Raw genomic sequence first — 22,373 nt, 5'->3', positions numbered from 1 at the left:
TGATCAACAGTGTACCAACCAAACCGGTGGTATATAAATAAAAATAAAATCGTAAAACCTTTAGAATATATTTTATGTTTTTGTCAACCTTTGTTTCGTATTTTGTGATGGAACAAGGACGCAAATAAAGTAAATGCCAAACCGGACCATACCGGAACTGCACTTCTCCTTTCAAAATAAAATACGGATAAAATAAATGTTTCACCTGTAAATTAAAGTTAAAACAATACAACTAATGGATTGAATATTACAACGAAAATAATGTTATTGGGTTTAATTAGGGATATTTTAATTACTAAGACGATCTCTCCTACTTAGTTTATCTTATAGTATTTAATACACTGCCGTAACAATGCCATTTCTTACCTCAAATCAAAGTACTTCATCTTCTTTTTAGATATGCTGTACTATCACGTCCTTTGTACACTCTAAAAAAGCTGGAGAATTATGTGCAAGACTCAGAAGGATTAATTTATCACAAAGCACTTGTGTTTACCATAAAACCTTTATTTGTGGTTGCATCTTCATGCAGAACCTCTGCTATGATGACAAAACTAAACGTAAGATGGAATGATCTGGAATGAAAACCGATGGCAGCCCCCTGGATGTTTCCTATGCAACAGTGTTGATAGGATGTTCACCACAAGGCGCTTCTGGGAGACATTTAAGATATTTGTCACCTGGACAATACGTCAGACAGTATATTTTAATTTGAAGAAGGTAGACTTTAGCAGTATTTATGAATACATGTCACTTAATAAGTTACTTGTTTCCAACATCTAAAGGAGTAATGTGAATGTGAGTGGGCCAATGAAATATTACAGGTGAATTATTACAGGTGATTTATGGCACCAGTCTTGGGAGATTTTGTATTCAAATGAGAATTTAAAAATAACTTAATTTACAGCAGTGAACATTTTGGGGCATGTTTTTGATTATTTCATGGACTGCACAGAATGCTTTTATTGTCTTTCCTAAAATCCAACCTGGTGAAATCGCATAGGTATCCAAAACATCAATGGCAAATTTATTGAGAAAATCAATCTTTGGAATTGCAGGCAAAGCCCTTACCGCAGTCCATACTGGAATCAACAACAAAGTTTCATTTTCAACCAACGAAATGTGTGTGACGTCACCAGCAACCTAAAGGTGTGACATGCACAAGGGGAACTCTGGAGAAGGCCTCTTTAAGGACACAGGAATGTAGTCAGGGCCGTGAACCATTTAAATTAAAACATATCCTCCATTCAACCATGGGGATGTAACAAAACCCTCTTCCTACCCCAACCGATTCGAAAAAAATAACACATTTATTCAGATTGCTAAACACAGCCGAGTCAATATCATCCCACCACTTGTTCGCTGTTATTACACGGTGCGGAACCAAGGAACATTCACCAAGGAGCCCAACAGAGGATCAGCTCTCCAGTCAATTCCTAAAGATTATTTTTCCAATGTAGAAAACGCTTTTCTTTTTTTTCCTCTTTCCTTTTACACAGAGCAGAATAAAAAATAAAATTATTATAATGATAGAAAAAAAAAGGTAAAGGCAAGATGCATAAAACAGAAACCCAAAGGCCAATGAACGGCCCGATGCAGATCCGAACCCGTTTTCCATGTTTTCCTGTGGACTGTTAGTCGGTAACGAGGCGACTCGATTGGCCGACGCTCAGCGGCTCCCTTTCGCTCTCTGTCTCAGGCATCTTACCGGAGGCGGGGGTGGGGGGGATGGGACGATGGGGGGGGGGGGGGGGGGGGGGGAGTGTGTGTGGGGGGGCAGGCAAGTGGTGTCCTTTGCCTCCCCCCTCCCCCCCCCTCCTTGTGTTCACCATTGCTTTGAGTCTGCCAAAAACACACACTCTCTCTCGGGTCTCTCCCTTTGGCGCTTACGCAGGCAGACTCAGCTTCTTGCCCTTCAGGACTGTAACAGAGAGAGAGAGGAGACGACATTAGTCACGACCACGGACCGGGCCCGCACAGCACAGTGGGGTTACACCCCCGGGGAGTCAAGTGGGGGTGGGGGATCAGCAGACCTCCATCGAATAGATTGCCGGTGGGTCAACCCTAGGTCAGCAGATTTGAAGCATGGTTTATCCTGGCTTATCATACAAAGAGTGTACAAAAACCAATCATTGACGACAAACTATACAACCCTTCGAGGAGCCACATCGACTCCGGCTTCGGGTCAAAGGGCGCCGGTGTTGCACAAGCGGCCGAGGTAGCGAACCGCGGCGACTCACCTTTCGTTACATACAGGTAGAAGAAGTCACAGTAGAGGATGGTCTGCACCACGCCCGCCACGATGGCGATCATGTCGAAGAAGCCCTCGAAGTAGAAGCGCCAGATCCAGTTCATGAGGTAGAGGGCGCGGTAGAGGCCGAGGAAGAACAGGTAGTGGGTGGTGATGGTCTCCGCCTCGCCCGTCTTGCTGATCATGAAGAGCTGGGGCAGGATGGCCACCGACTCCAGGTAGATGGAGAACGTCCACAGGATCTGGCCCGAGAGGTGGGGGAGGAGAGGGAGAGGCAGATTTGGTGAACTACGGGCGTCTCCACGTAGACCGGGAGCTGTTTTATTACACGGACGTCTCATATTGATCGCCTATAAACAGCTGTAGGAAACACTTGGCTCAAAATATTGACGACATAACAATTAAGTGTAAATGAACCCACTGTTTCAGATATAATTAGAACACTAAGAGGTCTTAAAAAAGCTTGTTTTTTTGGCAGAGAGTTCTGGAAGGATTATGACACGCCACAGCTTTGTGACACTCATTTAGTACCATTGGTGTGTATGAGCAACAAAATAAGCAATGTTATATGTGCACCACACACACTGTGGCGTTATACTTTAAGGGTTCGAGAGCCCTCACTCAGACGCAGTAGTACTACGGATGTCCGGGATGCCTAACCCTTATTACAGGTTTGTGATTGGTCAGATCCTCAGCGGTAACTGTTCCTTTAAGGACCGCAGCGGAGACCCTGAGTCGACGAGTGCCTCCCGTGCGAACGCGTCCTCACCTCAAGAGGAGAGAAGTCGTGGTTGACGAGGAAGGCCAGACCTCCGATAGGGACCACCAGGAACTCCACCCTGAACGTGTCGTGGTTTCCGTCATATGTGGCCTTGAACTTGGCGTAGATCATGTAGACCGTGGCGTAGGCACATCCGATGTAGATGAACTAGAACGGAAGGGGTTGAGATACAAGCGGCATTAGTGACTCGACTTTCATACGGATACTTTCACCATGATTAATACAGCAATATAGTTTTATGGAGGTTTATATGAGAGATCATCAAAGAAATGTACAACCCTAACAGTCTATTGCACTATTCCTGTTTTGAGGAGAAAGACTGGGATATTGTGAAGCATTCCCAAGTACATCAATGCATACATTTATAGCAACAACCCTATCGACACTGGTATCTCAAAAAACGGAAACACCAAAGTCATCATGCTAACCCTCTATTTGCATGAATTAATCCCGAATGGGTTCTCCGGATCCTATTGTTTGGTTCTTTGGTTAACAAGGGCGTGATCCTTTGGCCTCGACAGTATTTGAACTACAGTGTTTGTCAAATGCTGTGACACAGGCCATCATAGGACGGGTGGAGTGTGTAAGGAATCAACAACCAATTGCCAAGTGGCAGTGGAGGGAAAGGGAGGCGAATTTGGATACAGAGGGGCCGGTAAGATTACGATCAGATTATTGTGGGTTTGTTGTTTATGTCATTGGTTCTGCCATGTTTCCATGTGAAGTGGACGCAACCAGGTCAGGGTTTGCCTAAATCTACAGTTAAAGACAGGGCTCTTAAAGACATGGTTCTCGACATTGTATGCGTTTGTGTGTGCACTAGGGGTGGGATCCACAGAGAGAGCAACCCCAGATACTATCTGGATACGTTGGCCGCGATGACACACACACACACACACACACACACACACACACACACACACACACACACACACACACACACACACACACACACACACACACACACACACACACACACACACACACACAAAAAGCAGAACAGTTCTGGAGTTAAAAGATAGGATAAAAAAAAAAAAAAGAGAATCATTATGCAACACAAGTTGGTAAAAAAAAAAAGTTACACAATTCAGTGCTTAACATAAACTGGTTTTAGGTTAACCTGGAAACATTAATTGCTTAAAAAGCACAAACATACTTTAAGTTCTATGAAAACATTGATAAATAAAGGAAATATTTTCGACTCGGTAGGTCATGTCTTGGTTCCGGTGCTTCAAGCATTAGGTCTAAACCGGTATTTTCGACTACAATGCATTTAGGACTGAGAGGAGTCATTGCAACTAAACTCTTCGGTAGACTTGGTAAAACCGGAAGCCCTCTGAGACAGAGAAGGAAGCTTTGCTTTTGTCCTGACCTCCATGACGAGGTCAGGACGATAACCACCAAGGTGGCCATGCATGTTCCTCGTGTTGTCTGTGTACTTTACTTTGACGAGTTCTTGCAGTCGTCTTTCTTGACTTTGTTTGTCCCATCACTTTTGTAAAAGCCAGACTTCAGACTTGACCTGCAACAGTGCCGCTCCAATTCGCATTCCCTCGCTGTGCTTCTGTTTCTTCTGCATCAACCCCGCAGGTTTACCCTCCTTCGTTTGATAGGCGCCCCCACCAGGAGTCATGAGGTACTGACCCGGGTATGTAAACTTTGGTCTTGGGAATCAGTTTAGAGAGCCTTCATATCTTAATAAAAACATAAATATTCGGCACCATTGTATTGATAACGTATCGCAAGAGGAAGCAATACAGCACACTTCTGTAGCGACATTTTGTACCACCCCTAGTGTGCGTAAGGATTTGTGTTTGCATACCTTCATGGACGTGTTGTAGAGGGATATGAAGGAGGTGAGCAGATCCAGGTAACGTGTGGTGAACACCAAGGCAAACAGGATTTGACTCTTCCCCGAAATACCTGTTCAGAGACAGAAGGAAGTGTGACGTTGCAGAGTCAACAAAACTACAATTGTAGTTATCAAAGAAAGTTACTCAAATGCATTCAATTTCACCTGGTTCATCTAAATATTGTCAAATTTAAATGTAACATGTTTACAGTGTCACACTCCTAGAGCACGACCCAGTTACAATACCGGAAGAGAGCAGGAACTCGAAGTACAACCTCTATTGACTCCGTATATGCAGAAGCTTTCCTTATGGTGTTTACTTTGAAGCGGCCTGGAGCAAAGGAATGACACAAACCATAAGGCTTCACTATAGCATCTCTAGGATAAGGAGCAACTTGCACAAAATCACATGGAAAAAGTATAAACATGTGAAACATGAAGGCACATTGTGAAAAAGCAGCAACGGAGTGTGACACTGTAAACATGTTACATTTAAATTTGACAATATTTAGATGAACCAGGTGAAATTGAATGCATTTGAGTAACTTTCTTTGATATCTTTGTTGTAGACGTGTACTGAAATCCCATTGGCCTTCTGGAGTCTATAGACTTTAGCCTATGAAACACACAGACAGACTGTATACAAGTTATCTAAAGCTCTGCCCTGTTTATCTCTGTTATCACGAGCAGTGTGGTTCGCAACAACTGTGGAAAGGCCGGTGTGCCTTGAGGAAAGTTGAGGTGTGTCATGAAATTCGTTGTCATTAAATAAATATTCCTGGCAGGTTACAGCAACGATATTAGTGAGCCAATGAAAGCGGTGTTGGCAGCAACTACTGCTGTAATTAGTAACTACTAGCGATGACCTCACTATTGATTGAGTCTTCCACGTAATGCTAGTTCTGACTTAATTTCATGTTCTTGACAAGTCATTTATTGGTCTTGGATTCGTACATTTTGTGCATTCTTCCTTATCCTTCCCTACAACATTAGGTATGTTTGTTTGGGCTAAGAAGAACCTGTCAAGCACGATTTCCCTGCAAAAACGTTTTCCTAAAGCAGCCAGAGGATATGCTTCCACTCCTGGTCAGAATCAGTCCCTGCTAGTGGGCATGAAGTGCAGGATGCTGCGCTACCCATGACCCCTACACAACAGAAAACGCGACCAACAACTAACCTACATCATATCCTCCAAAAACGGAATGGAATGCATTACTTATGTTGCAATTATCAATCAGTTGTAGCCTAGTAGGTAGTACTTTCATTTGTCTGGCCCTCCCTGCCACGTCAGAGCCTGAAGCGAAGAGATTGATCAACCAGGATATAAATGCCATCTCTCAGTGCTCCCCTGGTTCCAGATGTCAGTGTTCCCCATGCACCAATGTACCCTGAGCAGTGTGTGTATGTGTGCGTGTCCAGGTGGAGACCCAGGCCCTCCCTAGCCGAGCTGTCGCCGCCACAGAGACCTCTAAACACACGCCGTCAGACCGCAGCAGTACGGAGGGGTGCAGGGACGGGCTTTGACCGTTTCCTCCGGGCCATGTCATGCAATACGTGTTGCAGCAGACACATTTTCAGCCATCGTTTCAATGACACGTCCTGGCAACGACTGTGTTTACCAGCAGCAGGCTAGACGTGCACAGGCTAACAAGTGCTAGCTGTCGTTAGCCTCTCCGTCAACCCTGCGTTACAACGTGGACTAGGGAGGGCTGATGGTTCATCTACGACCACCACGACGGCCTGTCCTTCACCGACACTACTGTATGTTCTCTGCCTGCAGATGACACGGCTACTCACCGGCACAAGACCTGGTTTTCCATATCTTCAGCAGCAGGATGATGATGGCCGCTAAATGGGAGAGATCCCCGGTTAGCCTGAAGATGTTCATGTTTCTGCAAGACGCACGGTCCTCCGCTTCCTTCTACAGTCGACCCCTCCAAATCTCCCTGAACACTGCAGGTAAGGTGGCCTCTGACGGACACGCTGATGTCCCGTTTGGGTTGATATCTAGAGCGGTAATGGTCTATTCTGGGGAAAGGTTTGGAAAATGGCGTGTGATGCGCGACGTGGCCTGGAGACGTGGCCAACGAGGGAACCAACCAGCGCAGGCCGGTAGAGCATGAGGTCCGCCCATATTGTCATCACAGACCGTCATCACCAAATAGTCTGAGCTCCGTGACTCCTGTTTGGTTCAAGCAGAAGTTTATGATTTCAAATAAAAATGACGCAATTTTTTTTTTTTAACGATTGAATCTCGCTTCACTTTGTGTCTGTGTGAAAGCAATGGAGTGAAACCAGATTCAGTGCAATACAAAACATGTTTAATGTGGCACATGTTTATTGTACACTTTTGTTATGGCACGTTTTGCACATTGTTGGCTTAGTATTTGCCTAATATTGCTTTTATCGTCACTATCAAGTAAGCAGTTTTTACAGAAAGAAAATGCACCCGACAAATTAAAACCTGTAACATCCAATACACATTCATCCTTTGCATTCTGCACTGGAATGTATTGGTCATATAGTTTACACAATATGTAAACTAAATGATAAACTACTCTCCATTGATAATACAGTATACACATTAAGATATTGTGAACCATACCACAAGCGTACCACAAGACATTTTTACAGAATAACTCCATATCACAATGATATGTCTTAGAACATAGCCATTCTCGGACCATCCAATAACCTTGTACTGTATATTTTGTGGCAAACTGCCATTCAGATATATTATTTTGATTAAAAATTAAGAGGTCTCATCTCTGTGCCGATGGCTTGTAAATGAAGGCGCTACCTGAGCTGTAAACCGGACTCACACTTTTGTTTTAAACTAAAAGCTATTAATACACTGTACACCTATTATTTTTGGCCAAAACACTTAAAATCGGCCCCAACCGAAAACCATCAATAAAACCGCCCCAGTCATCTTGAGCGCGTCGGTAAAGGAGCGGACGTTCATCAGTGCTTCTCCAAGGCCTTGAGGACAAACACAGCGTCGTCCAGCACGTAGTAATCCTTATACATGTCCCCCTCGCAGAGGTATGGCAGCCGAGTGACCGCCTCCACCACCAGCCCCGCCTCCCGGAACACGTCATTGGACATGCTGGTCACTTGCTCCTCCCACGTTTTGCCCTTCACCTGCAGGCGCTCTTTGGGACGTTGCCATTTCCCTCCTATTGTAAAGAGAAAAATAAGATATTGCAATTTATTACGGTCAAAATTTTCATGATTTAGCTCCAGTGACAAAATAGAGTCATGCTGCCTGGTGAGAGTGTTATGTTATATTATTAGCAATTACAAGCCGTTTGAAATAATGTACAGATATGTATCCAGCTGTTCTGTAAAACATTTAATGAAACAAAATATGTATATATCGAAAACTCTTTGTGATCGTTTGACGCTGAAATTGAAATTGCGATCAAAATTAGATTAATTGCCCAGCCCCGTTTCATCGATGGGGATTTGCCACACCTATCTCCACGTAGGGCTGGAAGGGGAGCACCAAAGCCAGGATGACCCTCCCAGTGCCGGCCACCAGGGAGCGCTGCATCCCCTTGAGGAGATCCAGAGGAGACTCACAGCGGTCCAGCAGGTTCAGGCAGCTTATCAGGTCGTACTGGAAACCGGTCCGCTCCCACTCCTCCACTGCCAGCACCCTGATAACGACAGGCAGGGAGAGAGAGCGAGAGACAGAGACAGAGACAGAGACAGAGAGAGAGAGAGAGAGACAGAGAGAGAGAGAGAGAGACAGAGAGACAGAGAGACAGAGAGAGCGAGAGAGCGAGAGAGCGAGAGAGCGAGAGAGCGAGAGAGAGACAGACAGACAGACAGACAGACAGACAGACAGACAGACAGACAGACAGACAGACAGACAGACAGACAGACAGACAGACAGACAGACAGAGAGACAGAGAGACAGAGAGACAGACAGAGAGAGATAAGCACGAATGCAAAGAGAGCTTAAGGAGTGGCTGGAATGTACCCCGGTATAAACATTAGTGTTAAACCATGCACTATATCAACTATGAACTATAAATCTCTGGCAATAGTGTGCCCCTCCTTCTTTAAAATGTACATTTACCTTTAGGGCATTTAGCAGACGCGTCTTACAAAAGGCCAATACACAAATTCACACACTGACGGCGACAGCCAGCTCGTCAGGAGCAGTCAGGGGGGGTGAGGGTGACTCGCTCAGGGACACCTCGACACCTCAGAAGAGAAAGCCTTCCAGAAGCACGACCTACTTGTAATTCCTCCTCTGGAGGTGCCACTTCATGGGGGGCGACACCTCCGTGGCGTACACCTCTCGGAAGTGCGCCCCCATCACCTCGGTCACGCCGCCGTCGCCGGCGCCCAGGTCCAGCAGCCGGTCGGCCCGCCACTCGGGGGAGATCCGCAGCAGACGGCGGAGCTGCTCGGGGGAGAACACGAACATGGAGCCCCGGCTCAGCAGCCTGGGGGGCGGGGAGAAGGGTCAGCCTTGGGGGCCCACAAGGAGGGGCGAGAAGTAGGGGGGTCCCCCAGCCGTTGGGTCGGGACCTCACTCGGGGGGTCGGGGGAAATGAAGTCACGGGGCAAAGGAGGTTGAGAACCACTGGGCTAGACGGATGTAAATGACGATGTATATCAAGCACAATGTGATAACAATAATGTCAATGTAATGATGTATTACATTTACATTTAGGGCATTTAGCAGACGCTTTTTTCCAAAGTGAATCTCAATAATTACATTTTTACATAATTACATAACTGTACATTTGTCAGATGACAGAGCAACTACATAGCGCCGTCGGTACAGTGAGGATGTTCATAGAAAGGATTATTATTGGCTGACCCGTTGATGGAGGTGCGAGAGACCACTGGGCTGAGCACGGTGGACATGAACGAGTGGTAGAGCTGGGTGAACAGCCAGCCCGACTTGTCGACGCTGTGCTTGAGGAAGGCCTGGGTGTCAGAGTCCAAGTGGCTCTGGATGAAGAGCGGCCGGACCGCTTCCCCCAGCAGGTCGGTGGAGCACTGGTACCACTGGAGACAGAGCGAGGGAGAGAGAGATGCAGGCTCAAAATCAACGTCCTATTTAGAGTTATGGATTGAATTAAGACAACGATTTACAAGGGACATATTGCAGTGCAAAATCATCATTTCCATTTCTGTAACTAGCACATACCTCTTGTGTTTCAAGTCCAGCTTCCTCCATGTCGCTCACCATGTTGGTGAGCATGGACCGGGCCAGGGGGCTCCTCACATACTTCCCCGTCCACATCCTCCGCATGCACAGTAAAAATGCAATGTAGCCAACCACCCAGGCTACAAAAAGTAACGTCCTCAGCTGTAGATGACACATATGGACAACGGTTCAACGGGACGGTAAGCCTGTCCGCCTCAGGATGACAGCAGCGGAGGTCACACGGCCAGATAAGTAAGCGGTTAGACCCGGCCGATCGATATAAAGCCACCCAATTGTAAGCGAACACGTAAATGCATGACCCCGGCGGGATCCGTATGAAACACGAAACGAACCAACCTGAGGGTGCGGTGGGTGTATCAGGGGATCCCTTGTTTATGGATCATTGAGATCTGTAGAGCAAACTGTGTAGTGTGTTTGTAGAAGGCATCAGGGGGGACCCTGCCCATTGAGTCAACTTCTGACTGCAGCGACTGCAGCGCCTGCTGCTGTGTATTTCCTGTGTCTCCGCTAAATGTGTCCGGCGGATGCTTTGTCCCTTCCTCGGTCGAGAGCTGCGTGGTGTTGTCATTTTTCACGGAAAAAGGAACTTGGACTTTGATAAAAGAGATGCCACCGACATCCATAAACCAAGGTAACCTGGTAACCGAATCTAGCCCGATAGACCCAAAATTAACAAACATGTTCGTTCTTTGCCGATGTTGCCCGATCATTGAGCATTTCTTCCCGTTGTCTAACGATGTTCCCGGGAAGAGTAACGGTGTTTCCCGATGCAACCACGCTATTTGCCGATGTTATAACGATAGCTGCTGATTTAGCCATCGGGCACCATCGGGTCCCACTATCGGGTAGGTGTAAACAGGGCATAACTCTCCACCCCAAGCTGGTGTGTAGTGAGCGTTCTGGCACCGATTGGCTGCCGTGCATCACCCAAGTGGGTGCTACATATTGGTGGTGGTTAGTGAGGTCCCCCCTTCACTTTAGGCGTCTTTGAGTGTTATTAATTATTATTATTCTTCATGTTTAACCTCTGTTTTCCTTTTATTCCTAGTCTGTTTTACATAGTTTTGAATGATGACTATATGCTCTGTAAGGTGTCCTTGGGTGTCTTGAAAGGCGCCTCTAAATTAAATGTATTATTATTATTTATTATTAAGGTAAACTGCATTCTCCTTGAATTATGTGGGGTTTTCACGGCGCGTCATCAGCGCGTCATCAATCCGGCAGTCGCCATGTTGGAGGTACTCGGCAAGGTAAATAAACCGCACGCCAAGGTAAATAAAGCGCACGCCGCAGTAGATCCCGAATATCTTCGTGGAAAATGGTAAATTATTGCCGTGTTTTTGGCTGTACCAATCGGTCAGACCGCGAAAAACATTTGGAGTATTACAGACTGCCAAAAGTTATAACTAATCAAGGAGAACAATGCCAAAAGTTGTCAGAGGAAAGGAGGCGCTTGTGGTTAGCGAAGCTGAACCAGGATCTACGTGGCAAAAATCTGGACAACGTCCGAATTTGTTCGGCCCATTTCTTGTCAGGTAAGTGACATGTTTTTATGTTGCATTATTGACTTAATATCTGATTAGGATCATATTTAATAGCCTGCTACAGTAGCAACACAGTTCTTAAAATGTAGAGCTACAATGTGCTGTATTTCTCATTGTATTCCAGGTAAAAGGTCTGACCTTTATCAAAAGGATGACCCAGATTGGGTGCCATCTGTCGGAATGACAGGTCAGCAAAGGTCTCCTGAAAAAGCTGGGACATCATCACGCTACAGCCGTCGTGGGAATAGAACCCAGCAGAGACTGAGAGAAGCTGCTGCTGATGCTGCTGCTGGTGCTGGAGTTGCTGCAGAGACTGATGATTCTGAGACTGATGACCCTACTACAAGTGGTTATATCAGCAGCAATTTGTGCAGCACAGAGACTCAAAGTGAATTGACTGGTGATTTAATTGAGGGTTAGGTTGATTAAAGACATTATTGCATTACTTACTTTGGCCTTCGCAACACATCTGTCGTCGATGACTTGGTATTGAATCTCCCTCACCCATCCACACTCCATCTGGTTATAGGCCTCCAAACTTTTGTACGCTTTAAGGTCTTCCGCCGTGTATGGGCTTGGCGAGAAAACCAGGTAGTTGACGATGTCAGGATAACAAACAGACGGAAGACTCTCCGGGTCGTCATTGATCCAAGACGAGGGAGCCAACTCGTAGGGATCTGCACCACCAATCAAATCTAACTTCCTCAAATATCGTGCTTTTTCGCCCGGTCCAAGTCCTTCCCTGTATGCCTTTGCATCTATAACGCCTTTTGACAAGCTTTTCTTGGGTTTATGACCTTTATCCATCGCAGCGTTTTCGTTTATCCAGCGCAGAGTTTACATGCATTACAGCGCAGTGTTTACATCGAGTGCCTCCAACATGGCCGCGCATCCGGGTTACTGCCCAAACTCAGTCGAACCTTGTCACCCGCTTTAACATTTCAAAATGTGTTGTATGTTGTGATTGTTTAGGCATTAATACCTGATGTTTCTTGTTCTTTATTTTTTCAGAAACCCCACTCCCCTATCTGCGTGTGCTGGTGCCCCCACTCAGGCTGGTATCAGCAGCCATCTGGCACACTGTGCAGCACAGGATTGTATCGGCCTATGGGCTTCTGGACCATGTCATCACAGAGATCACTGAAATTGTCCCTGGGCTGCTCAATTGCAGACAGAGGTGGTTGCTGTGTTTTAACTTTCAAGCACAGGTGATGAATAAAACAATTCTGGTATTCTATTTCTAATGTAGGCCTACAACCTCTGCTCCCTGCTTATTTGGTTCAAACTATTTCTTGAAATCCTGGTCTCTTCTGCCTATAGCTGGTACTTGATTTGTGCCGCCCGGGTCAAACCATCGACTTGAACACACTTCAGCCACACTTGGAAAGAATGCAGCAGCTGAGTTCGTTGTTGAGCAAAGAGGTAGGTTTTTGACGCATAGTTCATAAGCACTGGGGTAAATTGGTTGTGTCTGCTATCATACAATTTGTATCTCACAGGTATACAACTCAGCGGAGGGAATCAGTGGACCAAGCATGCTCATTATTCTTATTCAAAGACTGATAACGGACCAAGAAAACAGGCATCACTTTTACCAGGTGAGTGGTGTGTAGCCCAAATCAGCTGACACAATTTTATTACATTTCTCGCACCTTGTTTCTGTTGAAAACGATTAAACATCGTATTGACACCGACCAACTGAATGCCCCCATTTCAGGATGTTTTCCCCCAGAAATATGGGCCAGAATATTACAAAGCTGTGGAGTTGCTTGTGATGAAATTCCTTGTGGCGCTCGAGAGATTACTAGTGGTGCCAAATCTTCAACAGGTAACGTATAAAACAATCATATCATGTAATCTAAGGTTACAAAGACGCCTCATTTTAAGATCCTACCTATCTGTTAGGAAGTAAAAGAAAATAAATGTTTGTGTTGGACCACATGATAAGGTCTGGGCAATGTCAGTCTACATTGATTTGACTCTGCTATGAAATGGACTGAAACACAATTTGTCTACCCTTGGAAGAGGAAAGCCCACATTGTTATTTATTATTTACATTGCACATTTTGAAGCCGCATTACTTAACCTTTTCACTGAGGCAATTATTATTATTATTATTTATTTTATTTTTTTTAAAACTCATCCATGGTTTGACTGAGTTCTGGTTTGGTCTGATTGTACTCTGTGGACATGGTTTGTTTCCCCTGACCAGGTGGCCAATATGCTTGGCAGTGCTCCATCTGTTCTGGCTGAATGCGTTGCATTTCCACTCCACCAAGAGCTCAAATCCATCTTGGAACACCAAAACGACTGCAATAATCCCAGCAATATTGGTAATACTACATCATATTATTCCGTATCGTAAATAGTGTGTTATATGGAGCTGATGATGATGAGGATGATGATGGTTGCATTTGGATTGTCTTCCCTCCGATATGCCAAACTTTCCCTCTGCATCCCTAAAGTGGATACTTTTGAGTGTGCTACTTGAAATAGCCTCGCCAAGATGGCGACGGGGATCACCCCACGGGACAGTTCAGATGGAAAGGCCCCGAGTTCTTTTGCTATCAGTTATTGGAGCATGGCCAACGTAGCTTTCTCCAAATGGCGGGAGGACTAGATGGAATTGCTTAAAACTGCATCCAACCAGACTTCTGTCAGAGCCATCGGTCACTCGTACCGTTAATAGTGTTTTTCCTCTTTCCAAAATCCTGCAGCAAAACTGCCGCAGTCAACATCTCATCATTTGCCATGTGTTTATATCTTTGCTGAGCGGTTTCTATTTTGATGCTCCAGATGTTCTGCATACAGGAGACGGTGTTTGCACGGTTCAGTCTCCCCACTCCCTGGAGATGATCCTCGTGGAGGAGGAGGAGACCCTTTTGAAAGCCAACATGTTGGATGATTACGTGGACCCGCCTGGCAGAGCACAGACCATGGACGTGGCAACCGCGGAAAATGCCAGGATGGGATTTGACACAAAAGACACAATGAGTGTAGAAGACTTTGTCACCATTCGCCCCATTATGGTCAAAGTGTATAGTCTAGAGGATATTGCTTGCCTACAGAAGATGGTGCCTTCACAAAGCCCTCGTGTTGTTCTGGATCCCCGCGCTGTGGAGTTACATTTGGGAAGTAATATTAAAGGGCCGGAAGATGAGAAGGTTAAACTCTGTGTGCGAACGAAAGCGGATTCCACAAGTGAAGGACAGAGCTCTGCCTTTGTTAAGATGGAACAAGACATTGTAATGATTACCGTAGGAGATTCTCCTCCAAATGATCACCTAAAAAACCCGTGCATGTCAAATGTGGCACCTGCATCGACAATGGCCAATGAGGTGGCACCAGCTTCGCCAGATCCCTCGAGAAGCCCAATCAGACCCAACAGAGTTATCGAGTTGTCTGAGTATTTCAGGAGGAGGCGAAGAAACGAGCCCAAAGCCAATAGGACTTGTCCCACCTGCGGCAAAATTCTCAGCCGCTCATCAGATTTGGCCAGACATCAGCTGACGCACACTGGGGAGCGACCATTCCAGTGCACTCAGTGTAAGAAAGCCTATCAGTTCCACCACGACCTGAAGAAACATATTTTAAGACTTTGTCCCGGCGCTGGACCAGGAATGGCACCACCACCGACACCAGACGACCAAACCGCCAAAAGCCTGAATACGGAGGACGGCTCACGCGAACTATGGAGAACTACGGAGAGCTACCAGGAGGCTCCCCGGCGACGGAGAAGGCTCTCTATGTCTACGTACATCACTTAACTTTGTGTTTTTTATGATTGTTGATTTTATTTTATTTTTTTAAACACTGCCCTGTAAGGTGAGCTTGAGTGCTATGAAATGCGCCCTCAAATAAAATGTATTATTATTATTATTATTATTATTAACGGAGGAGTATAAACCAGCCTTCAAGGCCAAAGTATACTTCTCCGACTCAGTAATCCGGCTCCGCATTCGCAGTTCTCCGTCGGGATGTCAAAGCACTTCGCCTGTCAATTTATATGTTGACTACTAACCATGTAAATAGTGCTGTAAATAAACTTCCATAGCTTTTCAAATCTTATTTGGCGTTTTATTGATCCTTACAGTTTTTCTCGATTGTATACACACAAAAAATGGAACTATGCACACAATTCTGAAAACTTGAAGCTCATGTATCAACTACAAGACTCCAGACTGCTCAACTCTCAAGCACAATTCCACTCTTTTCACACATATAGAAATTCTACATCACATTTTTGCAACTCTTAAGCACAAATCTCATAATTTAGCACACTAGGTTCACCTGGAAACACTGAGCTTCAAACGCAACAACTAATTGCCAATAAGTCTATCTCACTTCTCACCTGTTCAAACTCAACTGGCAAAACACTTCAATCATGTGTCAGAGCATAAAAGAGGCCTCAGGTGAGCTCTACTGTGTTGTAGATAAGGTCCTCTGGCCTGATCGGGATCAGAGGATGGATACAGACTGATTTACATGTAGATCTGTTTCACCTCATTTATATTATTTTTATTTTTTGTTGGCCTACGAAAAGCTTTTCATGCAGTCAGTTCAGCTGAACATTTTACTATAGTACAGTAATAAATACATATTATCTTCGCTACCTTTTTGTACTTGTGCAATGATTTCCTCATTACAGCCCCCAAAAGACAGTCTAAACATTTTCTTACTAGTGTTTTTCATTTTACTTATCAGTGCAATTACTGTACTGTAATTTGCCAAAATAGGTAACATTGGTGTATTGTCAGAACAATGTTGCAGTATCAACTGAAGGGGTACAATATAAGCTAGGATTTTGAGTTTAGCCCATTGGAGCTCATTGGATAGACAAATATGCATTGTATCCTATTCTGATACGATTGTGTAAATGGGGGTGAAACTGTATTTTTTTTTAAAAAGTTCAAAATTTCTTGAGAGTTGTATGAATTTGTAATGTTCAAATACTGTAGTTTTTGAAACTGCTAGAGGTTAGCAGATTTTTTTCACGTCATGTAATTTATTAAGCTTTTCTCACAGCTCCACACAAACTATGCCCTGCGGTGTGACATGACATTACAATAAAATTCAAATATTTAAATATTATTGATTTCAATTTCTTCGTTCCTATCCTCACCTGTCATGAGGGCTGGGTGATGACCGAAAGGACGAGATCGCGGGTACAAGCGGCCGAGATGAGTTTTCTCAGAAGGGTGGCTGGCGTCTCCCTTAGGGATAGGGTGAGAAGCTCAGCCATCCGTGAGGAACTCGGATTAGAGCCGCTGCTCCTTTACTTAGAAAGGAGTCAGTTGAGGTGGTTCGGGCATCTGGTAAGGATGCCCACTGGGCGCCTTCCTTGGGAGGTGTTTCAGGCACGTCCAGTGGGGAGGAGACCTCGGGGAAGACCCAGGACTAGGTGGAGAGATTATATCTCAACACTGGCCTGGGAACGCCTCGGGATCCCCCCGTCAGAGCTGGTCAATGTGGCCCGGGAAAGGAAAGTCTGGGGCCCCCTGCTTGAGCTGCTCCCCCCGCGACCCGACCCCGGATAAGCGGATGACGATGAGGATGAGGAGGATTTTAAATACAAATCAGGTATGTTTTTAGTTTAAGAGGTATTCTTAAGGAATGATCATTACAAATCTGCATATGTATTTTTTCACAGCTGTTTTTGGATTCTATTCCTTACTTGTGCCATCTTTTATCACTCGCTCCCGTGGAAATATTGAGTAAAATGAGAAAAAATATTTGAAAATGTTGTTTTTTTTCCTTTGATATATTATGCAAAGTTTTCAAATGGACATTATTATTAAAGTTAACATCGTAAAAGTTATTTAACTGTGTTTGAAGTGATGTCACACCACAGGACGAAATGAGACACTCATTTCATCACACAATTTATTATACTTTTGTAACAACAACAAGAGAAATTGGACATTCTGGAGGCATCACTTATAGAACAAATGAAACAAACTGTAAATCAGCCAATATTTAAAATAGGAGGGAGGAATTATTTAAAGGGGACATATTTGACACCAGGTTTGACTGTGATTAGCCATTACAAGCCGTTTTGAAAATGTGCAGCTTCTGACATCACAGGTGGGCGTGTCTACCTTGATGTGTGCTGGATCTATTAGTCTACCAGCCTACCCAGTGGACTGTAGCAAACGTTGCTCATCTATCGTCATACATCTAGGTGGACACAAACGGCCACCTGTGATGTCAGAAGCTGCATATTTTCAAAACGGCTTGTAATGACTAATCACACTCACACCTAGTAGTATAATATGTCCCCTTTTATTGTTATAATGATTTAGGAGAAATGGCAAACTTATGTGTTATACATGAGCCAGTCCAGTTTGGTTAATTTAGCAACTCGATCATAAGGCTCAGGCTCTGAAATTGTACCAATTATGTCACTCCGAGAGTAGTGAATGCTATCCTCTTTGTCAGGCCACCGGAAGGCATTTTTCTTTCCGTGTTGAACCGTACAGTTTGCCTGTATTTCCTCTCCCTGAATATTCAGCACTTTGCCCACATATTGCTTCTCATCATATTTCAGAATGATGAACTTTCCCACTTCCAACATGTCTTGGTCACTTTCAATGTCTTCATCCAAGAAGGACGAGATAGGGGTCCTCTCTTGAGCTGGACTGTCAGCGGTCATTGTGACTTTAATGACCTTGAAGCAGCCACACACCTTTGGATAGCTGTAGAAGCAACTTACTTCCCTATGAAACACCTCCCATGGTGTTTGTAGTATGCCTTTCACAGGAGGGAAGGGTTTGGCAAATTTTTCCATGTCCTTTTTTCTCTGCATTTAATTTGGATTTTCATCTCCTCTTTGCTGGACAAGAAGTCAAAGAGGGCCTCTGCAGTTTGCAGATCAGCTCCCATTTGGACAGCCTGATCTGCCATTCGCCTCACACATGCTCCAACCCCATCAGGATCTCCTTTTCCATGGCCCTGTTCACTGTAAATCCATGTGAGACACTGGAACCCCCAGGTAAATGGTACAGAACTCATCAGGAAACAATTTGCCTTGTTGAGATACTGTGTCACAGGACCATCACTGATAAGGTGGAGTGACTCAAACGGTGTGTTGTGCTGCATTCCGAGGTCTTCAATGACTGGCTGTAAGTGAGCCCATACAGCACGCTCATTGTGCCTCAGCGATTTTGAAACGGTTGCAAAACTCTGAATGGCTGTTTTGGTGTAGGCAACCACAGTGCTCCCGTACAGTGCTCCCGCAGTGCTCCCAGATCAAGTGCTCGTCGTCGAACGCACTGTGACGACACAGGCGGTGTACTTTCAGGGCCGAGTTGGTCCTGCAGCCTTTGCCGCAGTCCCAGCACAGGAACGGAGACTCCTTGGTGTGCGTCCTGTCCTGCAGTTTCAGGGCCGCGGCAAAGCAGAAGGCCTTTGGGCATTTGAAGGGGCGGTCGTTCGGGTGAACTATCTCGTGCCTGATCAGAGCCTTCAGGCAGCCCTTGCCGTTTTCATTGATCCTCATGTTAATTCATGTTAGTTGGGTTTTCCCTCTGCTCATTTAAGTTATATCCGCAGTTTCCGCACACATGACAGCACGTCTTTTCAATGGCCGTGTAAGAATGAGACCCAAAGGCAATGGTGCAGGCGATGGTCCACTTTACCCCGCCCCCCAACTAAACCTGAAAATGCGGTGGTCTTTTGCGGTCATGACTTGCGGTCAAGATTTTATAATTGCTTTTGATTGAAAGGTCTGGGGGTCTTTGAACGGGAAGCAGCATAACCTTCATTAAGGCGAAAATAAAATATTTGACACGGAACGTGAATTGAAATGAAAGGATAATTTATGATTTAATTATAGAATATGCTGGACTCATAATTAAAAATGTGCCTGGTGGCTACAGTTTATCTGCCATATTAGGCCTACAAAATCTGTAATTAGGCTACCAATTGATTTATGTCACGTTGAAATGTATTTAGTAACAAATAATACATTACTACATTAAACTTTACTGCGCTGCCCTTTTTTTGTCCGTCTTTTGCTTACATATAATTTAGAACATAGAGCCTTAATCGGGTCTCTCCACTAGAGGGCACTGCTATCAAACATTTGCTCTTACTCCCTACTGTTTGAGGACATTAAACTGCCAAAATACTTTTTATTAAAACTCAGTCCAAACGACGAAAGGCGTCGTTAATAATGTTTAAATGTTTACTATTTGTTGTGGGTATGTGTGATTGCCAACTGTTTCGTTATCCAGCGGTAACCCCAACAGTCTTTATTGTGGCTCTCCCTCTGTATCAGTTCCCCGATTCTCCCTTCCCATATGTCGCTCGTTCTCATTTTGGATCCAGAGACCCTGAACAGTTTCATTGTGCTCTGCTGCGCTGAGTGTATGAGCGCCCTGTGTTCCTGTTGCAACAAAAGGCCCTTCACTGGCACAGAGCGCCAGTGCCTCTGCCACCATTCAGCTGTGGAGCTGCGGGCACAGACCCTTGCTGCCCGCACAAAGAGCGCCCTGCTGGACGGCAGCAGGAGATAACCGGGGGGTTTTAGGGTAGAGTGAACCGGGCCGTGACATGGCTCCGGAAGGCCCTGGCACACTAACCTGGGCCATGGGTTTCATGGCCAGTTGACCCTTCTGTCTGTCCGTCTGTCCGTCTCTCTCTCTCTCTCTCGCTCTCTTTCTCTCTCTCTCTCTCTCTCTCTCTCTCTCTCTCTCTCTCGCTCTCTCTCTCTCTCTCTCTCTCTCTCTCTCTCTCTCTCGCTCTCTCTCTCTCTCTCTCTCTCTCTCTCTCTCTCTCTCTCTCTCTCTCTCTCTCTCTCTCTCTCTCTCTCTCTCATCATGTCTGTGAAACCCTGTGTGTGTCACTGTTTGTGTGTGTCTGCGTGTCACTTTGTGTGTGTGTGTGTGTGTTTGTGTGTGTGTGTGTGTGTGTGTGTGTGTGTGTGTGTGTGTGTGTGTGTGTGTGTGTGTGTGTGTGTGTGTGTGTGTGTGTGTGTGTGTGTTGATTGGTGAGCGTGTGTGTGCGCATGTTTGTGTGTTTAATCATTCATGTATCAACACATTTTCATACATTTGTTGGTTGGGCGATGGAACCCTGTGTGTGTGTCACTGTTTGTGTGTGTCTGCGTGTCACTGTGTGTGTGTGTGTGTGGGTGTGTGTGTGTGTGTGTGTGTGTGTGTGTGTGTGTGTGTGTGTGTGTGTGTGTGTGTGTGTGTGTCACTGTGTGCTTGCGTTCAAGGGAGCGACAACCAAAGGAAGCTGAGGACGCCATCAGACCAGCATCCATCTGACCTCGCCTCCATTACTGCTGCGTTGTGGATGAAGAGAAAGAAAGAAAGAAAGAAAGAAAGAAAGAAAGAAAGAAAGAAAGAAAGAAAGAAAGAAAGAAAGAAAGAAAGAAAGAAAGAAAGAAAGAAAGAAAGGAAGAAAGAAAGAAGGAATAAATATCAATGTTATGCTTAGAATGTCACAATGGCGGCTCTGCACCTCAGAATGGAGACGAATTACGTGTGAACTCATACCTTCCCAGCCTAACCAGAGTGTGGTTAAAGTCTCCCTCCACTGGGACACCACAGACACTGAACAGCGTCAGCGTGGGCGCTCTGTGTCACATTGTTCCAATTGGACTTTCCTTCCCAAACAGGACAACTCCCCCCCCCCTCCTCCTCCCCCCCCCCTCCTCCTCCCCCCCTCCTCCCTCCCCCCCCCCCCTCCCCCCCTCCTCCCTCCCCCCCCCCCCCTCCCCCCCTCCCCCCCTTCCCCCTCCTCTCCTCATTCCAGTCCCGAGACGTGGCTTGGTTTTGTAAAAACAACAATCCTCTTACCGTCAGGGAACTGACAAACCCGTCTTTGTTCTCATCATCATCATCATGATGGAGTCACTTTGCCATGTTCCCCGCGTGTTCCCGCCCGAAGGTGACCGGACGGACAGGCGGACGGACGGACGGACGGTAACTCATCCTGAACGATACATGACGTAGGTCCGTCCTCATCAGGGGCCGTCAGAGAAAACGTCCCCGTCCGTGTGCCCCTCACGATGCGTCAGGGGGAGGCCTGTTAGTTAGGCTAAAGTGGTCGAGCGCATCATTCACTGCCTTGCTATTAGGCTACCAGGAAGCGGCAGGAATGTGACCCCTGTTCTCATTGGGAATGCCCCTCTAATGGACGGCGGCCAATTGAAAGGAGCCTTTGTCTCTCACTCTCTCTCTCTCTCTCTCTCTCTCTCTCTCTCTCTCTCTCTCTCTCTCTCTCTCTCTCTCTCTCTCTCTCTCTCTCTCTCTCTCTCGCTCTCTCTCTCTTTCTCTCTCCCTCTCTCTACTCCAATCTCTCGTTCTTTTTCCCTCTATTACTATATCTCTGTCTCTCTCTCTCTCTGTCTCTCTCTCTCTCTCTCTCTCTCTCTCTCTCTCTCTCTCTCTCTCTCTCTCTCTCTCTCTCTCTCTCTCTCTCTCTCTCTCTCTCTCTCTCTCTTTCTCTCTCTCTCTCTTTAAGACGGCCTGCCGCTGCTCATTTAGATGCGTGTTATGATCCAGTGTGGATGTGGATAGGTTGAGGAGCGCTTCGGGACAATGTGTCAGAGCTGGGCATGAATCAAAACTGTCATACATGCGTGTGTGTGTGTGCGTGTGTGCTTGCGTGAGTGTGTGCATGTTTGCATGTGTGTGTGTGCGCATGCATGTGTGGCTGTGTGTGCGTGTGCATGTGTGTGTGTGTGTGTGTGTGTGTGTGTGTGTGTGTGTGTGTGTGTGCGTTTCTGTGTGTGCATGAAG

General features: G+C 45.7%; 3 protein-coding genes across 11 annotated transcripts; 1 reads left to right on the top strand and 2 right to left on the bottom strand.

Moving 5' to 3' along the window:
- Positions 1-486: 486 nt before the first annotated feature.
- On the bottom strand, positions 487-6,985 carry kdelr2b (KDEL endoplasmic reticulum protein retention receptor 2b). The gene is made up of 5 exons (XM_030340480.1): positions 6,682-6,985; positions 4,855-4,955; positions 3,021-3,179; positions 2,241-2,493; positions 487-1,921 (listed from the first exon to the last, which is right to left on the bottom strand). The coding sequence occupies exons 1-5, from the start codon at positions 6,770-6,772 to the stop codon at positions 1,887-1,889; spliced, it is 639 nt and encodes a 212-aa protein (XP_030196340.1). The 5' UTR covers positions 6,773-6,985; the 3' UTR covers positions 487-1,886.
- A 215-nt stretch (positions 6,986-7,200) lies between these two features.
- mettl9 (methyltransferase 9, His-X-His N1-histidine) lies at positions 7,201-10,596 on the bottom strand. 2 transcript variants are annotated; one of them, XM_030340479.1, is made up of 6 exons: positions 10,415-10,596; positions 10,058-10,219; positions 9,725-9,915; positions 9,135-9,344; positions 8,362-8,546; positions 7,201-8,063 (listed from the first exon to the last, which is right to left on the bottom strand). In XM_030340479.1, the coding sequence occupies exons 2-6, from the start codon at positions 10,160-10,162 to the stop codon at positions 7,849-7,851; spliced, it is 906 nt and encodes a 301-aa protein (XP_030196339.1). In that variant the 5' UTR covers positions 10,163-10,219; positions 10,415-10,596; the 3' UTR covers positions 7,201-7,848. The 2 variants fall into 2 exon arrangements, with proteins under 2 accessions (XP_030196339.1, XP_030196338.1); XM_030340478.1 differs by lacking the exon at positions 10,415-10,596 and having other exon boundaries at positions 10,058-10,234.
- Positions 10,578-15,690, top strand: LOC115531298 (uncharacterized). Of its 8 annotated transcripts, none has more exons than XM_030340474.1 (10): positions 10,578-10,709; positions 11,233-11,328; positions 11,511-11,613; positions 11,747-12,022; positions 12,634-12,830; positions 12,943-13,044; positions 13,122-13,220; positions 13,340-13,450; positions 13,835-13,955; positions 14,419-15,690. In XM_030340474.1, exons 2-10 carry the CDS (start codon positions 11,308-11,310, stop codon positions 15,387-15,389), a joined length of 2,001 nt encoding a protein of 666 aa, XP_030196334.1. In that variant the 5' UTR covers positions 10,578-10,709; positions 11,233-11,307; the 3' UTR covers positions 15,390-15,690. The 8 variants fall into 8 exon arrangements, with proteins under 8 accessions (XP_030196334.1, XP_030196333.1, XP_030196337.1 ...); XM_030340473.1 differs by having other exon boundaries at positions 11,233-11,349; XM_030340470.1 differs by having other exon boundaries at positions 10,622-10,709; positions 11,233-11,613; positions 11,747-12,010.
- The last annotated feature ends 6,683 nt before the right edge of the window (positions 15,691-22,373 follow it).

Source organism: Gadus morhua, chromosome 18 (assembly GCF_902167405.1).
Source record: "Gadus morhua chromosome 18, gadMor3.0, whole genome shotgun sequence".
Taxonomy (NCBI): Eukaryota; Metazoa; Chordata; class Actinopteri; order Gadiformes; family Gadidae; genus Gadus; species Gadus morhua.
This window is presented reverse-complemented; position numbering and strand designations above follow the sequence as displayed.